This window comes from Taeniopygia guttata, chromosome Z (genome assembly GCF_048771995.1).
Source record: "Taeniopygia guttata chromosome Z, bTaeGut7.mat, whole genome shotgun sequence".
Lineage (NCBI taxonomy): Eukaryota > Metazoa > Chordata > Aves > Passeriformes > Estrildidae > Taeniopygia > Taeniopygia guttata.
The window spans coordinates 58,886,268-58,907,176 of NC_133063.1; the positions used below are offsets into that span (position 1 = coordinate 58,886,268).

Consider the following 20,909-nt stretch of genomic DNA (forward strand, 5'->3'; position numbering starts at 1 on the left):
TTTCAAGTGACATTATGTAAACATCAGTTCCACTGAGTTCATTGCTTTTGTTTGATTTTGTAACTGATGTCTCTTGTTCAGAGACTTGTGTAGCTGCTAAATCTCTGAAAAGCAGCATGACCTGAAATATCCAGGTAGCCTTATGTATTCTTCCCCTTATGCACACACTTGCTGTATTATTGCCTCTGGATGTTTGAGATTGGATGAGTTTCTTCTGCTTGGGTTGGAAGTCTGCAAACATTTCAAATGTTAATGACTCCTTATCACTAGATTTTATTCTTTTAGGCATTTCAACAGAGGCAGCCAAACAGGTGTCAGGAAATGATGCAAGAGTAATCCCTTTTAGTTTATTTCTTTGATAATTTTTCTACTGTGAATGCTTTGCCTGCACACTCTTGACCTTAAGTCTTTATCTGTCAGAGGCACAACCACCTGACTGTCCCTTTGTCAGATCCAGCTCTGCACTGTTGTGTTCTCTGGATGAATTCTGCTTATCCTAGCAGAACTATTGCATACCTGCATTTCTTCTGTTCAGGAGTTTGTGTACAGTGCCTCTGAAATAGCTTTTGTAAAGATCACAGTTTTGCAATAGGAGCAAAATGGTGTGGGAAAGGAGAGAAGCATGCAACCATGGCAATTTGAATGACTCTTCTAAGAGCCCAAATTTCAGAATGCGGTTTGATCACTGATGTGTTTCTTGATCTTTTTAATTGTCTTGAGTGGTTCTGCTCTGCATTTCTGAGGCTAGCTAAACTAATAGATTTTTTTTTTTTTCAGTAGGGGGCTTGAAAGACTTGTGGCTTTAATATTACTTTTACCGCTTGCTATTGCATGTCTTGGATGCCCTTCTATTGAAAATAAATTTATAGATGTATGCAGTGTAGTGCATTGGAGTTCATTTGGTATCATGCAGAAGCTGACCCTAGTGACTCCCAAATGAAGAATAGGACATGTGATATGCAAAAGTTGATTGTAGTGCAATCCTGCTGTGGCAGTCCTGACATGTGTGGGAGTTCATTGTCCTGTTTATTACCCCAAAACAAGGAACTTGCTTTTCTCCTGGAAAATGTTGATTTTAAAATATCTTTCAGAATCTATTTATTTATTTTATGGTGGCCTAATTCTGCTTCTGTTGGAAAGAAATTAAATATAGTTCCATTTTTAGGCAAATCCTTTGAATGAGGCTACTACCTGTGGTCCTCACAACTTAAATTCTTTTCTAGATACTGAGACTCTGACAGATTATACTCTGCTTGACTTAGCTTCTTATCTGCTCTACATAACTTTGTGTTCCGTTAGAAGATCTGTCTGACTACAGTTGACATTTAATCCCTCTGAAGATATGTTCTACTTCTGCCTTTGTTGGAGGCAAAATTAATCCTTTCAATCATGCCAGCCAACTAATTTTGTGTGTGTTCAGTCAAAAACACAGGATATTTTCATTTGTTTTTAATTGTTCTACATCAGTGAAGTTAGCATCAGAGATCTGTTACGCCTTCTGTTGCAACTTTCTAAAAAATTCCTAAAGTTAACAATGAAAAAATGTACTCTTTTAATCTCTGGCTAGTATTTAATGTATTTTTTCTTGGAATTCTTCACAAATGTGTGCAAGTGAAATCTGTGTGATAATTAATATTTTAATATAGTAACTATAAAAGGAGTAAAAATTAAACAACTTTGTAGACAGAGCTTTAAAATAAAAACAGGGTAAAAAGCAATGTTTTGTACACAAAAGAATTATGTCCTTTAAAAGAATATATGCAGTTTTGCTGTCATGGAAGTCTTTCAAGTAATCTGAAATATTCAAGCTGTTGTTCATACACAAGTAAAGCTTTTCTTTTAACAAAACCAAAACTATGAAAGAAAAACAATCTATTACAATGCAATAAAATACTTGTTTGGTCTTATCTAGTAGTGATAGGATTTACTAAAATTTGTCCATTTCTCTTAAACAGAATGTTGACTTTGAAAGCTCAGGGAAGAAGCAGCAGGGAGAAGAAAGTAACACAGTGGTAAGTACATTATTTTTCATTCCTCTGGACCAACTGCCTAATGTGTTTAAATAGAAACCCTCTTATTTATTCATATTTTGTTATAATTGCCTTCAAAGCACTTGAATTTTATTCTGCATCACATCTTGTGTTACTTTGAAGTCTGGTTTTTTTAGCTCTGAATAACTATTGAAGACCCAAGTAAATTATATGTATTTAAATGTATTTGTGAGCTTATATAGAAAGGGAAATATATGAAAGAGGAAAATAATTATATTTTAAAGCTCAGAGTCCATCAAGTTCATCTTCTTGGCTTAAGAACTTTAGAATTCTGAATTTTGTATTTTTTTTTTTTTCAGTTCTTACAAATTATAAGCATATTTTTCTTGAAAACTTGGATAAAAGATACTTGAAAAAATGGTAAAAATTTTTGTTGAGCCTCCTGCTGTCCTTTTTGGTTTGCAGCTCTAAAGCCTAGACATAGGCACATCATATACGTTGTCTCTTTCTGGTGTGTTGGCATTTTTTAGCTAGAGAGCATATATTAAAATGTGGAAAGTGTTAACAAGGCAAAGTTTGATTTGCTTTCAAAGCTCTATGGAAAAGCAACACATGTTCAGAATCAGCTTTTTTCTTTATTAAAGGATGCTAATGCAGATGGCACTCACTTGCTTTTGCCTCATAGTGTAAGGGTTTGTAAGAGGCAAGTATCTTCCATGAATAAAAAGCGTACCCAGTAGAATATTTAGTCGTTGGAAGGTCTGTATGAATTCCTGTAGAGGAACTGCTACTGCCGAGTCCCCCTCCTTCCCCAGAAAAAAAAACCCAACATAATATGACAGCAGCTTCCATCTGCTCTGATTTTATTAGTGTTGCTCAGATTGTGGAAATGCTAATAAATATTATTATTTATTAGCTCCTCAATTACTCTAATTTTGAGACTATAAAATACTGGTTCAAAGGATACAAAATCTTCTGCATATTTTATCTGGCATTTCTACAAACAGCATATGCTTAAGTAGAGAGAAGCATGTGCAGATGCTTGTGTTTTCTAACCTTTTGTGTAGCCTGCAATGCTGTAAGCTTTGTGTGCTTTGGCATTCTCCACTGAGCTAATAATCTGTGCTGTTGCTGCACTGACTCAGCTGTGCTTGCTTGCACCATAAGGTTTGTTGCTTCTTGTGAGCAAATGACTAACACTGCCTCTTGCCTTCACTTCCACTGTGCTTGTTGATCTCTTGTGACTGTGGTGGTATAACTAGAGGAATTAAGACAGTATCTCTTCCTTACTGCTGGAATAGATGTTGACTGTGTGTGATAAAATACTTTCTCATACAGTAGGAATCCCTAAAAAACTAAACCTGAATCATAAGCTGTTTTATTTTGTTTTTTTTACCTCTGCCAGAAGCTTGCCATCTTTTAGTCTGGTTGCTTTGTGTATTTAATTTTCATTGTGTTCTTTGTATAGAAAGTCAGAAATTTGTTTCCATGGATCTTTTTCACAGTAGCAATGAAAGAAAATGAGGTTATTTGACATAGAAATTAGTGGATTCGGAAAGCAAAGCAGTTCTGAAGTAGCTTAGTTCCAGTTAGCTGTACGAAATAGCTGTGATTACTAGGTATATAGTAGCTGTGATTATTTCTACTTCATATTTAAAAAAATGATGTGGCTAGTGGGGGCTGGAGTGCACTTCAATGTCCTGTTGGGATAAATATTTCATATTTCTGGCTATGTATTAGCTTAAAAATGAGAAAGAGTAAATCCAAACTGTGTCAGTTCGGCAATGTAAAGGAATTTTTTAGCCATCTGAAAACATCTGAGTTGAAATACTGAAATATCAATGTCATGGCTTTTAAAGAAGCTTGGGTTATTGCATATTCCATGAAGATTTGTGGGACTCCTGCAGTTTCCTTCAAACTTCAGTTTGCTGTTGTAAAAATCACTGCATTTATATGGTGCTTTTTTTTCCCTTTTTGATCTAAGGAAGAGAATTGGATGAGATTCAAATGCAGTCGTTTTAAAAATCAATTTATTCCTCCCTCTAAAGGCTTTCTTAGTAACACGACAAATACACACCCAAAGAATATGCAATCAAGTGAAACATCAGAAATGAAGCTCAGATCTAATGCTAATCTCAGCAGTGTTGTTAATGGTATCCAATTAGAAACCATTCTTAGAGGAAGTGTTACACTGGCACTTATTTAGATAGATTTACTGTCCAGATGGAAATTATTTTCTAGGGCTGTCACAGAAAAAGAGCAAAAGAAAATGTGTGAGAACATACTTGCAGCTACTGGGCTGCAATTGTGTATGACAGTGTGTGTGTGTTGCTGTGTATTGTTAAGTAGTGTTACTATGAAAAATCAATGTAAATACTTAAAAAAAAAAAGTAACAAGTACAGCTGCTTGGTTATCTGAATATTTAAAAATTTAATGTTTTCCACTAAACTTAATCTGTAATTTTTCTCTCTCCCTTTTTTAATAAGGATATTGCTATGAAAGATCTTGCCTTAAATTCACAGAATCACTTAAGAGTTAAGAGTTACAAGGAACCCCTGGAGATCATCTCATCCAAGGCAGGGTCATCTAGAGCAGGTTACAAAGGAACAGGTCTATCTGGGTTTTGAATGTCTTCAGAGAGGGAGACTCCATGACCTCCGTGGGCAGCCTATTCTAGTGTTCTGCCACCCTCAACATAAAGAATTTCTTCCTCATCTTGAGGTGAAATTTCTTGTGTTTTAGTTTATTGCCATTACTTCTTGTCCAGTATCTGGGCGCCATTGAAAAGAGTCTGGCAGCATCCTCTTGGCACCTACCTTTCAGATATTTATATGCGTTGATGGGATCCCCTCTCAGTCTTCTCTAAACTAAACAGGCCCAGCTCTCTCTGTCTCTCCCCGTAAGTGAGATGCTCCAGACCCCTCATCATCTTTGTGACCCTTTGCTGGACACTCTCCAGGAGCTCCTTGTCTCTCTGGTACTGGGGAGCCCAGAACTGGACACAGCACTCCAGACGTGGCCTCACCAGGGCCCAGTAGAGGGGAAGGATCAGCTCCCTTGACCTGCTGGCCACACTCTTCCCAGTGCCCAGCATCCCACTGGGCCTCCTGGCCACAAGGCCACCCTGCTGGCTCATTGTCACCTTGTGATCCACCAAGACTCCCAGGTCCTTCTCCACAGAGCTGCTCTTCAGTGGGGCAGCCCCAGCCTGTGCTGGTACTTGGGGTTATTCCTCCCCAGGTGCAGGACCCTGCACTTGTTGAACCTCATTCGGGTTCTCTCTGTCCAACTCTCCAGCCCACCAAGGCCCAGCCCAAAGGCAGCAGAGCCTTCAGGTGTATCAGCCAGTTTGGATCTTCAGCAAACCTGCTGAGGGTACCTTGGATCCCTTCATCCAGGCCAGTGATAAACAAGTTGAGTGAGACTGGACCCATTATTGATCCCTGAGGAACACCACTGACAACAGGCCTCCAATTGGATTCTGCTGCCCTGATCCTGAGCCTCTGAGCTCTGCCAGTCCTTGGTCCACCCCACTGTCCATCTAAACCATGTTTCCTATGCCTACCTATCAGGATATTGTGGGAGACGGTGTCCAAAGCCTTTCTGAAGTGGAGGCAGACAACAACCACTGCTCTCCCCTCATCTATCCATCCTGCCCTGCCATCACAGAAGGCTGTCAGATTAGTCTAGCATGATTTTCCCCTTGGAGAATCCCTGCTGACTGCTCCTGATGACCTTCTTTTCTTCTGCATGCTTGGTGATGACCTCCAGAATGTTCCGTTCCATCACCTTACCAGGGATTGGAGCTGAGGCTGACTGGCTGGTAGTTTCCAGGATCCTTTATGCTATTTCTGAAGATGAGACTAACTTTGTCCTTTGTCCAGTCATTGGGCATAGTTTTTCAAGAATGATAGGGAGTGGCTTAGCAATATCACCCACTAGCTTCCTCAGCACCGGTGTGTACATTCCATCAAGGCCCATGGGTTTATGAATGTTATGCCTATCTAGTTAAAGCCTCTATTACTAGGGGTAAGTTTTCCTTTCTCCAGCCTTCCTCTCCTTGCCCCAAGGTCTAGGATTCCTGAGGGCTGGCCTCAGCAGTAAACACTGAAATAAAAAGTCATTCAGTAATTCTGCCTTATCTCTGTTGTCCTTCACTGAGACAACTATCTGATTCAGCAGTGACCCCACATTTTACCTCATATTCCTTTTGCTGCCAATCTACTTGTGGAAGCCCTGCTTGTTGTTCTTGATATTCCTTTACAGACTCAACTGGAAGTGGTTTTTGGCCTTTCTTGTCACCTCCTTGCATTCTGTGACAGTGGTCCATCATCCTCCCATGTGGAGGCCTGTCCCTTTTTCTACATTCCATGTATTTTATTCTCCTGTTCAAGATTTATTAGAAACTCCCTGCTCATCCATAAAGGGTCCTGCCCCCTTTGCTTAATTTCTGGTTCATGGGAATGCACTGATTTTGGAGGAAGTAAATAATGCTTGAATATTGACCAGCTTTGTTGGATCTTCTTCTCTAGAGCCCGAACACATGACATTCTGCTAAGCAGGTCTTTGAAGAGATGGGAGTTAGCTCTCTGGAATTTCAGGGTTCTAGTCCTGATTGCTGCTTTGCTTCCTTTGCACCAGGTCATCTTGAGTTCCACCATCTCCTGGTGCCCCCAGCTTTCACGTTCTCAGTCCTTCTTAGCTTGTTTGTACAAAGTCCAAGAGCACACCTTTCCTTGTTGGCTCTTCTGCCACTTATGTCAAAAAGTTACCTGCAGGAACTTCTTGGACTGCGTGCCGAGTCGTGCTGTCTCTCTCCAAAAAATACTAGGGTAATTTAATTACAGATATATATTCCCATATACATCTGACTTACTGATGTCTTGGCTTATAAGGATATTGAGTATTACTGCATTTCAGCTAAAGGCTGCACTTGAAATAGAACATTTTATTACATAGTTATTTGCCAGAGATTTTTTTCTTCTCACTTTAAAAGTAATCATTTTGTTCTGTTTTGACAGAGTAACTTTCGTTTTGTCATTATTAACCTTTTGCCATGATAAGGCCAAGTACTGCTGACTGCTTTATTTTAGAAAGTAAATATAAATAATTATTCTAGAGAGTTCTTTTGATATGCTTAGGGTGTATTTTACTTGTTAAATTAGCTCCGGAGGTTTGTTTTAGTGTAGGCAGTTTAGATTAACTTTTCAGCTAAAAAATATCTGTTACAATACATACCTAGTTAGAGATTCTTTCATTCCAGTTGTTGAATAAAGAAAATGTTACTGATACAGGTAACAGCATTGCAACTGCAACAAGTAAAGAGATTTTACAAGTACGGTTTGATGAGGAGCTTTGCATTGTAATTATGTAAAGGATTTCTGATTATTTTAAATCAAAACAGAAATTTGGTTAGAATTTATTTACAGAATGCAGAAAAAGAGATAATTTAAGAAAATGTCTCCAGAATTCATACCTAACATTGCTTTTCTGGCAATTAACTGAAATTATCTTGCTGACCTAGCCTTTGGAGGTGGGTGGATGGTTTCAGGTTTTGGTTATTTTAATGTGTAGAGGTACTGAGGACTTGCAAAATAGTTAACTCTAAGAGAAACCTTGAACTTGATATTTATTAAGCTAGAGTAGAGAATGGCTGGGTTTGGTTACATTCTGGTATGCTGGATCAGTAAAAAAATCTAATTTCTGTGCTCTGTTCCATTAGCTTTCTCAAAAAAATTTAGCAAGCATCCTTAATATTTTTTCATTTAACAATTGGCCATTCACTGTATTTACTAACATGTTCTTCCTCCTGTTGTTACCATTCACTATTGTTGTTTTAAGAGTAGTGGCTTTTATTTCTTTTTCTCTGAATGCTGCCTATGAGCAAGCACAGCATGTTTTTTGATGTTCCTTGCCTGTATGAGGACACACAGCCGTGGATGCAGTTGAGCATTGTTTTTATGACAGAACCGAGGAGCCTCAGACTATAGCTTCATATTGAAATGGTGCCCATTTTATTTCCAACCACTTTATTTCTCCAGAGTGCAGTACTTTGGTTCATTTATTTGTACTGGTATGTTTGCGAATCTCATTCAGTGAAATGTGTGACATAATCAGTCCAGTTTGGGATTTTTTTTTCTAGAAGAGACAAAAAGACATAGTTTGAATGAAAACGGAGGAAGCAGTGAAAATACCTGAAGCTGGCTTTGTTGCCAGATGAGGTTTTACCACCTCAACCAGAGAATGCCAGTGATCCTTAAAAAGGGAAAACTTCTTCATAGTGCAGGCTGTTTTTGCATGTTTCAGGTCCTTTCCCGTGGCCATCAGGTTTGAGCCATCCTTTTGTTCCCCAAAGATGACAATAAAAAGGATTGAAGAGAAGCACACTTTCAAGCTAGGGTGTGCAAAATGGTGATTGCAGTTTGTTATTTTAAGAGTTCACCTTTCCTGCCGAAGAGGACTGAATTGATCTTGGGGGAAGTCTGTACAAAGCCTTATTGCCACCCGTTACACACTTTCCCCACCCCATTCCTGAGGAGTAAGAGGTGCCAAGTACTTTGGGTTTAAAGAGTGAATAATTTTGTGCTCTGTTTACTGTAAAAATCTAGGATGTGTTTTGTTCCTTCTAGAAACAATTATATTGTTTATAGTTTTCCTAAATTCATGAGCATTAGTGCTGTTTTTAACTGGAAGACATTCATATAAATTGTGCTGTTACTTTTCACAGTATAGCATCTCTCATTGAGAAACCAAAAAGTCTGTGTTTTGGTGTCTTCTGTGATACTTGTTGCTGCTTTAGGCAGAGTAAAACCCCTTGCAGGTTTTTTCATAATTCTTTGTTTCAACATGAAAATGTTGGGACTTCTGTCAGTTGGTCAGTTAAGCCTTTCTGTATTTGTCAGGCAGCATGATAGGTTACATACTCCCCAACACAATCTTTCCCTTTTCTGTGTTTACATGCTTAGCTCCGTAATTCTGCACTAGCTTATAGACAGTGAGGTGGACTAAAAAGTACTTCACTGTGTATTTTGTGTGCCTAGTTCATCTTGCCTTTCTGTATAGACATCTGACACCTGGTTTCATTTTCAACTGCTGCTGATGTAACATCCTTTTACGAAGCCTGTGAGGGGAAGCAGCACTTTTTGACCATGAGTGATCCCATCCTGTTAGCATCAGACAGGAAATCTAAGGGACTAATTTCAAAACAAATTAACATAGACTGAGGACAAAATTACTGTGATTCTAAGCTCTCCTTGAGGTTAAACTGAAAGTATCCCATGGGGTTCTGGCAGGTCTCCAGATGCTGTTGAACTGCCAGGTGCATGGGTGATGGGAGTATGCGGGAAATCATCAAGAGTTAAAGGGAAGAGTCATGGTTCACTAAATGATGCTAGTCTCTTCTGGATTAGAATTTAGTGTATATCCAAGCTTGCTGTTGATCTTGTTTTCTTTCACTGTGTTCAAACCAATGCTTTTGTTTTCAGCTTCATTTTACAATAGTTTACATGATTGTATTCTATTCAGTTTTACTGTTCATAGTTTGCATTGGGTGTAGATGGCAAGGATTTAGTAGTTAGGGTATGATGTCCCACCTGAAAGGGGAAGGGAGAACCTAAGATTTGTGGATGCTTTTCAAAAGGAATAACTAAAATTAGAGAGTCCACAAAAGCTTATGAAGTCTTGTTAGTTAATTAAACATGGCATGCAAGTTGGTATGTTAGTCCTACACCTCCTAATGTAAGTATACAGCAGTGGATTTTGGATAAAGGGGTAGAGTGAAAGGTAGGAGAAACAGAGACAAATTAAAGATGGAGAAGGAGGGAGTACAAGAGAGAGCCAGTCCTGGCTCCAGTATTGATCTAGCCAATAGGATGTCCAGGGTCTAGGGACACTCATGCACTTGGGCTTGGTTTTGGGTGGCTTTTTCCTGGACCTGGAGAAAAGTTTTGAATTTTCTATGTTAATTAGTCATCGTGCACTGTCTGTTTTTCCAGGTCTTTGTGGAAATGGGTCAGAGGGCTTTGGGGGTTTTTGGTGGTCTTGTTCCTCCCATACAGCCTGCTTCTCCACCTCATTTTTCTGTTTGTGCTGTACTGAGCTGTGCTTATCTCCAGGAGGTAGATCAAAGACCTTTGTCCCAGAAAAGTGCTGTCCTACCTCTGTATGGCCCCTTGTCCAGTCACATCTTGTTCTTTCTCACAGCATGTTATTGCCAACAGTCCTTGGCTGCTGTTACCTAAAGTCCTTGGTGCCACAGCCACCCTGCTACTGGTGTTGGAGACAAACACATTAGCCCCTTATCTTCTGGGATCCTACAAGGGGTCTGCTGGTGTGACTTCACCAAATGCAGAAGCTGCCTGAAGCTGCCCCCATGCTGGTTGGAACTAATTCCAGATGGGCCCACTAGTGGCCAAAGCTGAGTCAGTCAGCAATCCTGGTAGTACCTCTGTGATAACGTATTTAAAGAAGCATTAAAAGCAACTGTACAATAGCCAGCCAAGAAAAGTGGGAATACGTGAGACAACCCTGCAGACACCAGAGCCAGTGAAGAAGGGGGCAGGGTGCTTCAGGCGCTCAAACAGAGATTCCCATTGTCCCCGGTGGAGATGATACACACCTGCAACCTGTGCAGAGTGTTTTTTTTCCCCTTCCTATTACTTCAAGAAGTGAAAAAAAATGCAAAACAACCCAAGAACTATATAAAGGTCATAATTTTCCTGTTGGCTCTGAACACTGAACCTCAGATAAACTTATGTCAAGGCTCTAATGATTTAGGGAACAAGGAAGTTTTATTTGTGTTTTGTGTTTTTCTTTTTTTCTCCTTTGAGGTCTTTATTATATCTGCCTCTTAAAGAACTGGAGTTGTTAAGTGGTGGAGAAAAATAAGCCATCACAATGTTGTTGGTCTGCGAGACAGTTTTACATTGTTGCATTTGTGCTTCAGGTAGTCTGATATTGTGGTATATTAGGAAATCAAGATTTTTCTGCCCGCTAGATTTGCCTGTTTTATGGGCAAGAAAAAATCACTATCCTTTGTGTCACTTTCTACACGCTATGTATTTATGCTGTGTATTTATAAACTAAACATGAAGAAGTTCCTATTTGAGCAACATAAGAAAAGCATATGTGTGTGAAATTACATTTTCCTGTCTTTGATAGTTTTAACAGCAGATTCTGTTTTGTATTTTCTCATTCCTTTCATCTATTACAATTTTTCTGCTTGGGCAACTGACAACAAGACCAGTAGACAGAGACAAATAAGAAATGCATATGTCTGACTGTTGGTTTATAAAATATATATTGTAGAAGAGTGACGGTGGGGAATGCTTCCTGCCACTATCCTGACACACCCATTTCATAGTATTGGTAGCCATCTCTGTTGTAGAACATGAGTGTTGTACAGTTCTTCCTGTATGTGTAGATAAGTAAAATTTGAACAAACATAAAATCATTTTGAAATAAATCATATTGCAGTTTCCTGCCTTCACTTAAATGAAGCTTTCTGGGTTCATTCTGGGTTTTGAAGAGTTACAATTAGATATAAGCCTAGGTTGGTCAAATCAGTGTTTGTTTATATGATACTTATATATGAGTTTTGACTGTTTTGGCTTAAGATGTGTTATGAGCTTAGATATTTAAAGGGACACAGTAACTGAAGGAGATATGACCCAGCACTGTGATATTGTCCAGGCATTTGTTAACTAATCTGTTTATGGTGCTATGGATGCATGTGATCTTTTACCAGGTCTTTCTTCCTCCACCCCTTCCAAAAGCTCAAGCTCTCCCTTACAAAATAAAGGAATAAGTTAGGAAAACTAGGTATGTGTGGGTTTTGCATTGTTAGGCTTTAAGAGTTTTGATGCTTCAGAAACTGTGGAGACATGGACAAGTAGGACTCAGCGTGAAAAGAACAGCCACTGAAGAAGAGGGGGCAAACTGTGTAACAAATGTGGTTTTTGAGGATTTTAATAACAAGTAGTATCTTTTTTGCTATTTATATGAAACATGTAGTAAACGTCTTAATATTCTGCTTTCAAAATATAGTTCTCAGAAGTTGAAATGGCTGGACAAAGTGAACTTATTGACGGCTGCAGCTGGTGGCATATAGGTGTGCCTTTCCCTGCTAGACTTCTGGTAATCAATTCACATGTACAATCTCTGCTTCCAATGCTTGTTTCCATGACATATGTTCTTCTGTTTATACTCCTGTTTAAAGAGACTGCTGTGATGCTTCTTTTAGAAGTATTGTGTTTTTCCGCAGCTTTGCCATTCTTTGAACTACTAGCAAAATGAGACAAAATTTATTTTTTGTCAAAGGCTTTTTGTTTTCAGATGTTGGCCAGGGAATTCAACTTGTGTTTTCATGTGCCGCATAAGAGGCTTGGAGAAGGCATGGATAACTTTGACCAGTGAGCACATCAGTTTCCATAGCATCTTTGGCATCTGTCTGTGGGTGGCTGGAGGATGTAATTCTTGAACCTGTTCCTGTGAAAGAGGCAGGAGGAGGTTATGCTGTCTGTTTTTCTGACTTTCCCATTTTGTGAAGATCTCCAGTGTGAAATTCACAGTCTCCAATCTCTTCGTGTTGCAATACAGTTAAATATTAAAAAAAAAAAAAATTAGATCACTTTGTTTAAATGGCTGCAGTTTTATGGGAAATACTGTGTTCTGATAATCAATGTGTTAACAAAATTCTAGCAACCTGTAAGCATTGTTAAACAAAGAGGTTTTGACATCCCACTATTTTAATGAAAAGTTTTTGTCCATTTTTTTTAATGGATGTATTTAGAATCTGACTGTTCACAGCCTGTGTGATACATTCTACTTCTGGTCAATGGAAACACTAAAGTATAGCAGTCCCTTGATTTGTTGCCATATGAATTATACCTACTGTGAAGTATTTGGAAAGCTAAGCTGCACATCGAGGAAAATCCAAGTGCATTATTTGTTTCTGTGTCTTAGTGAGAAAAGGGGTCTTGCTTGTGACTTTACACAGTGCCGTGGGCATGGTATTTTCTGTTCTCCCTGAATTACTAACATACTGTCTGAAAGTTGAAGTGCAGTTTGCTAAATGTGTCTGAAGGACTTTTTTGGCATTTGAAGGAGAAACTTTCCTATCACTAGTCCAGAAATTGAAATATAATTTCAGCAGTTCAAAAAAAAGGAGGTAGAAAAGGCATATTTTCATTTGGAGTGTTGGCAGTTTGATTGAGAAAATAAATACTCAGTGCTGTTTTGGAGAAGTATGTATTTTTAGGCCCATTTCCTGAGGAAATGAAGCTGACATGATCATGTTGTTAGTCCGCATATGTTGGTCCTTCTTGAAAAATTGAGTCTGTTGTCTGATTTCAGCCAAACTTGAAACATGAGGTGACATTCTGAAGGTTTTGTGAAAATCTAGTGCTAATTAGAGAAAGAGACCTAAACTTGTGCTGTTGCAGAGGAAAAAAGAGGCAGGAACATTGCTGGTGTGTGCTGTCAGTGATTAGCGAGTCAGCACCATTTAGGTTTGCCTTCTCAGGCTAAATAGGGATAATGTAGAAGTCATGGAGAATAGAGGGAACTGTTGTAACAATGAGTTTAAAGGAAGAGAGGTACATTCCCATAACAAGCCGAAATTTTTTTGTTCCAGTGTGCACAGCAAGATGTGTTGAAGTTTTCCAAAGGGAGTGAAGTTGCAAGCAGAGGTCATCTTGTTCTCTCTGAACTTGGAAACCTGTCTGTTTAAACTGCAGATAGAGCAGTTGGTAGGAACTGGGATTTTTTTATTGTATTCTGTCATTAAATGAGGGATTTGGAATTAAGGTATTTAAATTTACATGTACAAAAAAAAAAACCCAACAGATTAGAGTTCCTATGGCTACATTTTAATTTACTGTAGAGGTGAATTTGTTGTGCTAAACAAAAATATCCTACTGACCTTTGTAAAGGTGTGATAAGCTGTATTGTAAAGGCACAATTAACAGTTTAGAAATGCCTGTTTCAAAGGTCTCTGATTCTCTGCAGTGTATTTGGTGGATTGTGCTAGTTGGTGGCAAGTCATAGGCTAAACTTTGGCTTCATCTTCTGGCATCTGTAGATGTGTTAAGCCATTTAATGTCATCAGAGTTCTGTTGTATTTAAAAGAAAGTAAGTCCGTCCTCCTCACTGTGTCTTATGTGTATACAAATATATATGCAGAAACATATATATGCTACTTCTTTTCAGTATTTTCCAGCCAGTGGAAGTTTGAGAAACTGCACATGGGAATTTCTGAGGTTGTCCTGGTTTTTAAATTGACCAATTTCCCTTTTGCAGTGCCTAAAAATGACAACGAAGCGGAATTTGTTTTTGCGGCTGGTGCCATGCCGCTGTCTGCGTGGAGAGGAGGAAACTGTGACTACACTTGATTATTCTCACTGCAGCCTGGAGCAGGTGCCTAAGGAGATTTTTACTTTTGAAAAGACCTTGGAAGAACTGTATTTAGATGCTAATCAGATTGAAGAGCTTCCAAAGGTATGTTGGATGATTTTCCTTTTAGGTACACTTACTACATATTTACTTTACCAGCATTGTAGGAGATAATAGTGTCCAGCTTCAGCTTTTGGGCCATAGTTTGCCATGAAGCAGCCTTCGTAGACTGAAAGTTTATGCATTCCAGCTGGTCTATTTTGTTACATGAATTGGAATGAAATTACTCAATCAACAGATCCAGCTCAAGAGAGCTACAAAGCAGAAAAGACTGGCTAATAAATCTATTTCTGTGCACTTTGAAGTAGATAGGCTACCACTTGCCATGGTCTAGTTGACAGTTTAATTATCCATGTGATTAGAAAGATTGCTTGAGCATTTGTCTTTTGTTCGTTTTTGGGTTTTGGTTTTATTTTCTTAACTGCAGGGACATGTAATAAACTTGCTTCAAGAGTATGTGTTTTTATATTATAATAAGTCAAACTTAAAAGCATATTTCTGAGAAACTAAAGATTTTTTTTCCAGCTTTCAGGTGATTTTGGTCATTATTTTTTGCTTCCCTTTCAATTTTCAAAACAAAACACCCCCACATGTAAATTCAAATATGGCAAAGGACACAAGCAGAGAGATTAGGGGTAGTGAAGATGTAGTCAAAGTGATTTTTATTCATTTGACCAATTTTTTTATAGTTAAACTTTCAAGAAAAAATATAGGGGAAGGCCTGTGATATTTGAAATTATCCTAGCCAATATGGAGACAGAGTTTCAAGCTGTGTATTCCTTTTCTGTTCTATTTAGTCTTCCAACTCTGAAAAAGGCTTTTAATTAAGCCATTTCAAATATGAACGGTGTGATACTTATCAGGCCCTCTCTAGTTTTCTGAAACCCTGTTAATACATTCCCACTCTCAACTTTCCTCTTTGTCCCAGTAATGTTTTGTGATCTATTTTGAGGCTACTTATGACCCATCAGTGTGGCTGTTGTGTTTTTTTAATTGCTCTGAATATTTCCAGAATTCCAGCTTATTTCAAAAGTCAATTCTTACAGTATAGCTCCTTAATTTAGCTGACTTGTCAAGGGCACAGCATGAGCAAACTAGAGGAGAGAAAGGTTGTGGTAGGGAAGGAATTGACTTTACATGAAATGTTGGTGCATAGTCTCAGCTTCAAAATTGACTTGGCACTTGAAATTATTTCATCCTTCTTCATCCTATATACTAAATCACATCTGAAAAAGTACCCTGTTTATTTACTCCAGGAGTCACAGCATGCATTTGGGCTGAAAAGCTCAAGCTGTTACCAGTTTCACTTCTCTCTCTCACGCTGCTGTTTGAAAGAAATGAGAATTATTTAGTAAAATAGTCTTTAATTATGTGGCTTCCTGCATTTACTGCTAGTAATTATGAATATATAAACACTGGAAAAAGAACAACAAAAGGAACAACTGCAAAGTCAACAACTGCAAAGTCAACATCTCCATTTTCCTTTAGGAGATTTTGCAATACCTTGTGCTGTGTGGGCCTTGACTTGAGTTATCAGAAAAATTTCTAATGATTCAAGAGTTTAGATTATTGCTTTCCAGGGAAAGAGTCTAAGTATATATCCTTGAAATAAGGGAATGGCTCCAAAACACCTGAGCTCATCAAAGTATCTTAAGTGACTTGCAACTCTTCAAAGCCTTAATGATAAATGAGTTCTAACAGAAAAATTTTGGTCAAATTGAGCCCATTGTATGGCAGTGATTGGGATAAATTCTTTTAGTCAATAAACCCTTCATGGATTTTATTATATTTTCTCAGAATTCCAAAAGAGAAAATAACTAAGTCAAGGTATTTATGAATGATGTTATCCAAAGCTGTTTTGAAAGGAATACTCATCATAAATTTTTCAGATGAATCTTTTCAACTTCATTCTTAGAGATATTTATTTTATACTTTGTGCAAGTTTCCTTCATATCTTGAGGTTTTTTCTTTTATTACATGAAGATTATTTGCCCTACTTTGTCAATTTCTTAAGCTTTTGAGGAAGAATCTCTAGGTACCCTGCATTTAAGAAGAGATCTGGCTCTGAGATAGTATCTGATAAGGATGGTAATACATGTATACAGAAGAGATTAGACACTTTTCTGTACCCCTAGCTTGAGCTTTGACTAGTTTGTTTTTTCACTGTTTCAATATTTTTCACTAGTTTTCAAGTTTTTTTCAAATTTTTGGATTTTTTTTGTACTTAAGGTAGGAAGCATGAACAGGAAGAAATATCTGTGTTCCAGAACGATTTGACTTCAAAAGATGTGTCTGTCAATTTTTTCTTTTCTTTTTTGAATAACTCTACTTACCTCTGGGTTGTCACATGGCATGTCTATTATAGAAAACGTTTTGCAATGTTTGCAGGTCTATATGTAACTACAGGTCACAGTTTCTGAGATTCTGGAAGGAATTTGTAGAAAGTATTAAGCATAACTGCTGCCTTGTAACCATCTACAGTTTTTTGTTTTCCTAAGTGTTGAGTCAAATTTGAAGGAAACTAGTTAAAAATTTTTGGTAGACAAAAACTCTATATAGCTTGGTCTTCAGGCCATGAGGTCAGAAGTTTCAAGGGGTTAAAAACAAAAGCTGGATAGAGAAAACTGAGAGAAAATCACATTCACTTTTTCCTTTGTTTCAATAGCAACTTTTTAACTGTCAGTCTCTACACAAGCTGAGTTTGCCAGACAATGATCTAACCACATTGCCAGCATCCATTGCAAATCTCATTAATCTCAGGGAACTGGATGTCAGCAAGAATGGTAAGTCACTTTGCTTATTGTATTGAGGTAACTAAAAGGCGAATCACCATTGACTGTACAAAGACACTAGTGGAACTATAATTTCTAGAAGCTGCACAGCTAGTAATTTTAAAATTACTACTCTAAATCCATGCTTACAATAAAAAGATGCTCTTTTATGATCTGGTTGTGATATTTAATTGTATCTCTTATATTGATTGGTTTGTAGACAACGCTGTCTGGAATTTTATATTCTCTCAAAATACATAAGCTCAAACATTAATTTTAGTGACTTTTGTAATCTGTCAGTGTATTGAAGAGAGTTTGCGAAAGTTTGCACAATTGGTAAATTTTGCTGGGTTTTATTAGTATTATTTATTTAATATGAAAATTGATTTGAGGTTATTTGAATAAGCTCTTGGAATATTGTAGTAAGGTAGGTCTTGGCTTTGCTGTCCTGCTCTGGGGATGGTAACTTCTATTGCTTGGGGAAGTGTACTTACATGTCCATAGATATGACTTGGTTCACTTGCCTGACTTCTTAAAAATCTGTCATTCTGTGTGAGTCAGACTTCTATACGGTATGAAATGTTGTCAGCCAAGTATTGTATTCATGGGGCTTTACTGATGGTGCTGCTTTGGGAAGCTGGCAGATGTGAGCAACTGTGAGGAAATTGAAATAACTCATCTAACTTTGTTGTGTGACTTACATGAGAGAAAAGTCATGCTAATTGAGGAGAATAATTCTTACTAATTTAAAGTTAAGTAAGAGGATACCTCATTGAAATAATACTTGAAAATAAGAGTTACATAAATATTCCAAAGATTTTGTCATTTAATTTATTGTTTTATTTGGGTTGCTAAGTAATTATGACTCCATAAAGAGAAGTAAGTTCTGCTTTACTACAAAAGCATTCCAGTTGTTGTGGTGTTGGTATTTTCCTTCGTTGTTTGTTTTAGCCCAATCTGTACTTAAACTCTTACTCTATTATCTCTACTTATTGAACACAGCATTTAGTGTGATAAATTGATCTGGTTGTTGCTGATCTGTTCCTGGTACAAGTGGATTGATAGTCTTTCTTTAAGAATGCTGGCATTAAAACTGTCACAGTAACACACAAGAGAGAAAGAATCTTTTTGTCCTGGACTAAACTGTTGAAAGTATTAACTGTTTGCAACACAGGTTCTCAATGTGGAAGACTTAAAACCAGCAAAAGGGAATTTGTGTGCTGCTGTTGGCGAATTCCATAGCTCATGTGCATAAATAGGCAGCCGAAGCCAGGGACCTACTTGTCTGCTTAAAATGTCATAGCCCTGAACTAAGCCTACAGAGGTCAGTGCTGAAAGAGCACTTGTTCCTCTGAGGCATATGATACACTATCCCAGTAAACTATCTATGTCTGTTTTCTAGAGGTTGGGTTTTTTTTAACACCCTTCGGAGAAATGGCAGGGAGTACAAGCTTATTTAAACTATTATCATGTGCCTGGTGTGAGATTTATCACAATTTGGATAGCTTCTCTGAGTAGTGTTGCACATAAAAAATAGTTCTGAGGTCAGAACCTTGTTTACTGAGGTCATCTTGTCTTCCAGTAGTTCTAAAACCTCTGTAAAATTAAAAGAACCAAATTAGAGTCCCTGTTTGTTCCTGCTGGGTGAAGTAAGAAATAGTGGTCTTTATTCTGTAATAAATCCAGTATTATTTGAGACTTCGTTTGCTGGCATAAGTACCTTTCCCTTTCTCTTCAGCTCTCCACTGTTTCAACCATTGAAAATATTTCTCTTGAGAACTGCAAGCCTACTGTCCTCCCCTGTGTCTGTTTTTCTCTTTGTAAGAATTTACTGCTCACTCTCTCATTGTTCTGATGGATGTCTATAATAGAGCCAAATAGAAGGTATTTTACTACTTTTCTAAGAATAGCAAAATGTATCAAAATCTGCAATTCTTCCTTTTTTTGTTAAATCTCAAAAGAATAGAATGTAGACTTCTGTGGAAAGAAATTTTTTAAAATTTTTTTTTTTTTTAAGTTTATGAAAAAAAAAACATCATTAGTGGAGATGAGGCCCAAAAAGTGCAGGATGATGAGAGATGCCAAATTCTAAAATAATTTTGTGGTTTTCAGATTCCTGTGGTTGTGGCAAGTGAATGGTGATAGTTCCTCTAATTTTCCTGAAGTATTGATATACCATTAAGTCTTTTCTTATGAGATGGATTGGGCTACATCATGAAGTGCAGATGCCTTGACATCAAATATGCATATATTTTTAAAGGTTGTATTTTTAGAAGAATAGTTAGACTTCAGTTTTCAAATACCAGTATACATGAAATACAATAGGACTTTCACATAAAATATTAGATCTGTTTCTGACATAGGCATAATCAGATGTATTAACAAAAGTATTTAATTTTTTAAAGAGCTGATGGGAAAATGAAAAGCCAAGCTTCAAATTTGAAATGTTTCCAGGTTACCTAATGAATTGCAGTCTGGCTTACCGAGTGAGACCAGTCATATGGGAGACCATCCAGTTGTCCAAGTAGAATTATATGCATATATATGTGTGTGCTTAATATTTGATGTTTAGATGAAAGATCAAAATTACAGAAATTTTTCAAGATAGCAGATTTGTTACATAAAAGGTTTTAGTCCAAGAAAGTAGTGGTGCTCCATTTGCATGGGTGTGATAAGGAGACACAAGAAGCTTCCCTCAAAGCTGTTAAAACCCCATTGGCTCCTTCCTCTGTTCCTATGTTTGTTCCTGTGTCCCCACTCCCTCCCTATTCCCTGATTGCCCCTCATCTTTGTACTGCCCCGAGACCAGGGTGACCCCGGGCCCCTGGGGAGTGTGTGCGTGACAGAGACCTGAACACCTCCCCGCGCGGCTGAATTAAACATCTGTGGATACTATGCAAAGGCCTTTTCTGCTTCTTTACCCTGGACTTTAGTAGCAGCAATTCAGGCTGCTATGCATGGGAAAAATCTTGCTCTTTCGATTTCTGGCTTAAATGTGTTTGGTTTCATGCACACAATATATAAAACTACTAGAGACACAGGACATGTGCAAATGCTGATACTTAAGAATTAATAACATTTTATCAGAACAAGGATTCATCTCATCTAGCATCCTCCAACAGTGACCAAAATAGAAACCTAAGGAAAGTCCAGTAAAATACTGGAAGCCAGGAGACATGCATGTTTCCATGTCTGCGCCCAGCACGCAGCACCTTCTCTTATTGGGTCTTCTTGAGCCAGACAGGGTTGTTTTTTAATTTACAAATCTTCATTTGACTACTTCTCTTCTGTCAGTTTATCTGCTGTTTGAAGTGATGTATGTTTTGAAATGTGCTGAATTAGAGCGCAAGCCTTTAATGATTGTGAGCTGAGGAGCACAGAGAAGTCTTTGTACAATAGTGTGGTCTGGAATGTATTATCCTTGGCTGCTGAAGTGGTTGTGGTGCGGGTGTAGCCTAGAAATACCAAATTGCTGCTATATGTGCAGCAAGCATAGACTAGAGTTAGTCTTAACTCTGTTTTTATTATTCGTAGTAGTTAATAAATTCTGTAGGTTTTTGGTGAGGAAATCCAGTGCCTTTTTATGCCATTTTAACCTGATTCCCAAGGCTACTGTGAACCCTTAATATCAGAAGTATTTTGATGCTTCTTTCCAGATACACCTCAGCTTTGAAATTTCTTGCTGAAGCCTTGTGC

At 37.9% G+C, this 20,909-nt stretch overlaps 1 protein-coding gene across 16 annotated transcripts in view; it reads left to right on the forward strand.

The window, feature by feature from the left end:
* ERBIN (erbb2 interacting protein) overlaps positions 1 to 20,909 on the forward strand; it is a 117,196-nt gene that overhangs the window by 39,979 nt on the left and 56,308 nt on the right. For 9 of the 16 annotated variants that reach the window (XM_072922097.1, XM_030257596.4, XM_072922096.1 and 6 more), the window contains 4 exons: positions 1,956 to 2,012; positions 12,037 to 12,126; positions 14,290 to 14,487; positions 17,108 to 17,225. In XM_072922097.1, coding sequence (XP_072778198.1) covers positions 12,052 to 12,126; positions 14,290 to 14,487; positions 17,108 to 17,225 — 391 coding nt within the window. In that variant the 5' untranslated portion in view covers positions 1,956 to 2,012; positions 12,037 to 12,051. Of the gene's footprint in view, positions 1 to 1,955; positions 2,013 to 12,036; positions 12,127 to 13,624; positions 13,740 to 14,289; positions 14,488 to 17,107; positions 17,226 to 20,909 lie in introns of all 16 variants that reach the window. The other 7 variants (XM_072922102.1, XM_030257602.4, XM_030257601.4 and 4 more) reach the window with 2 other exon arrangements.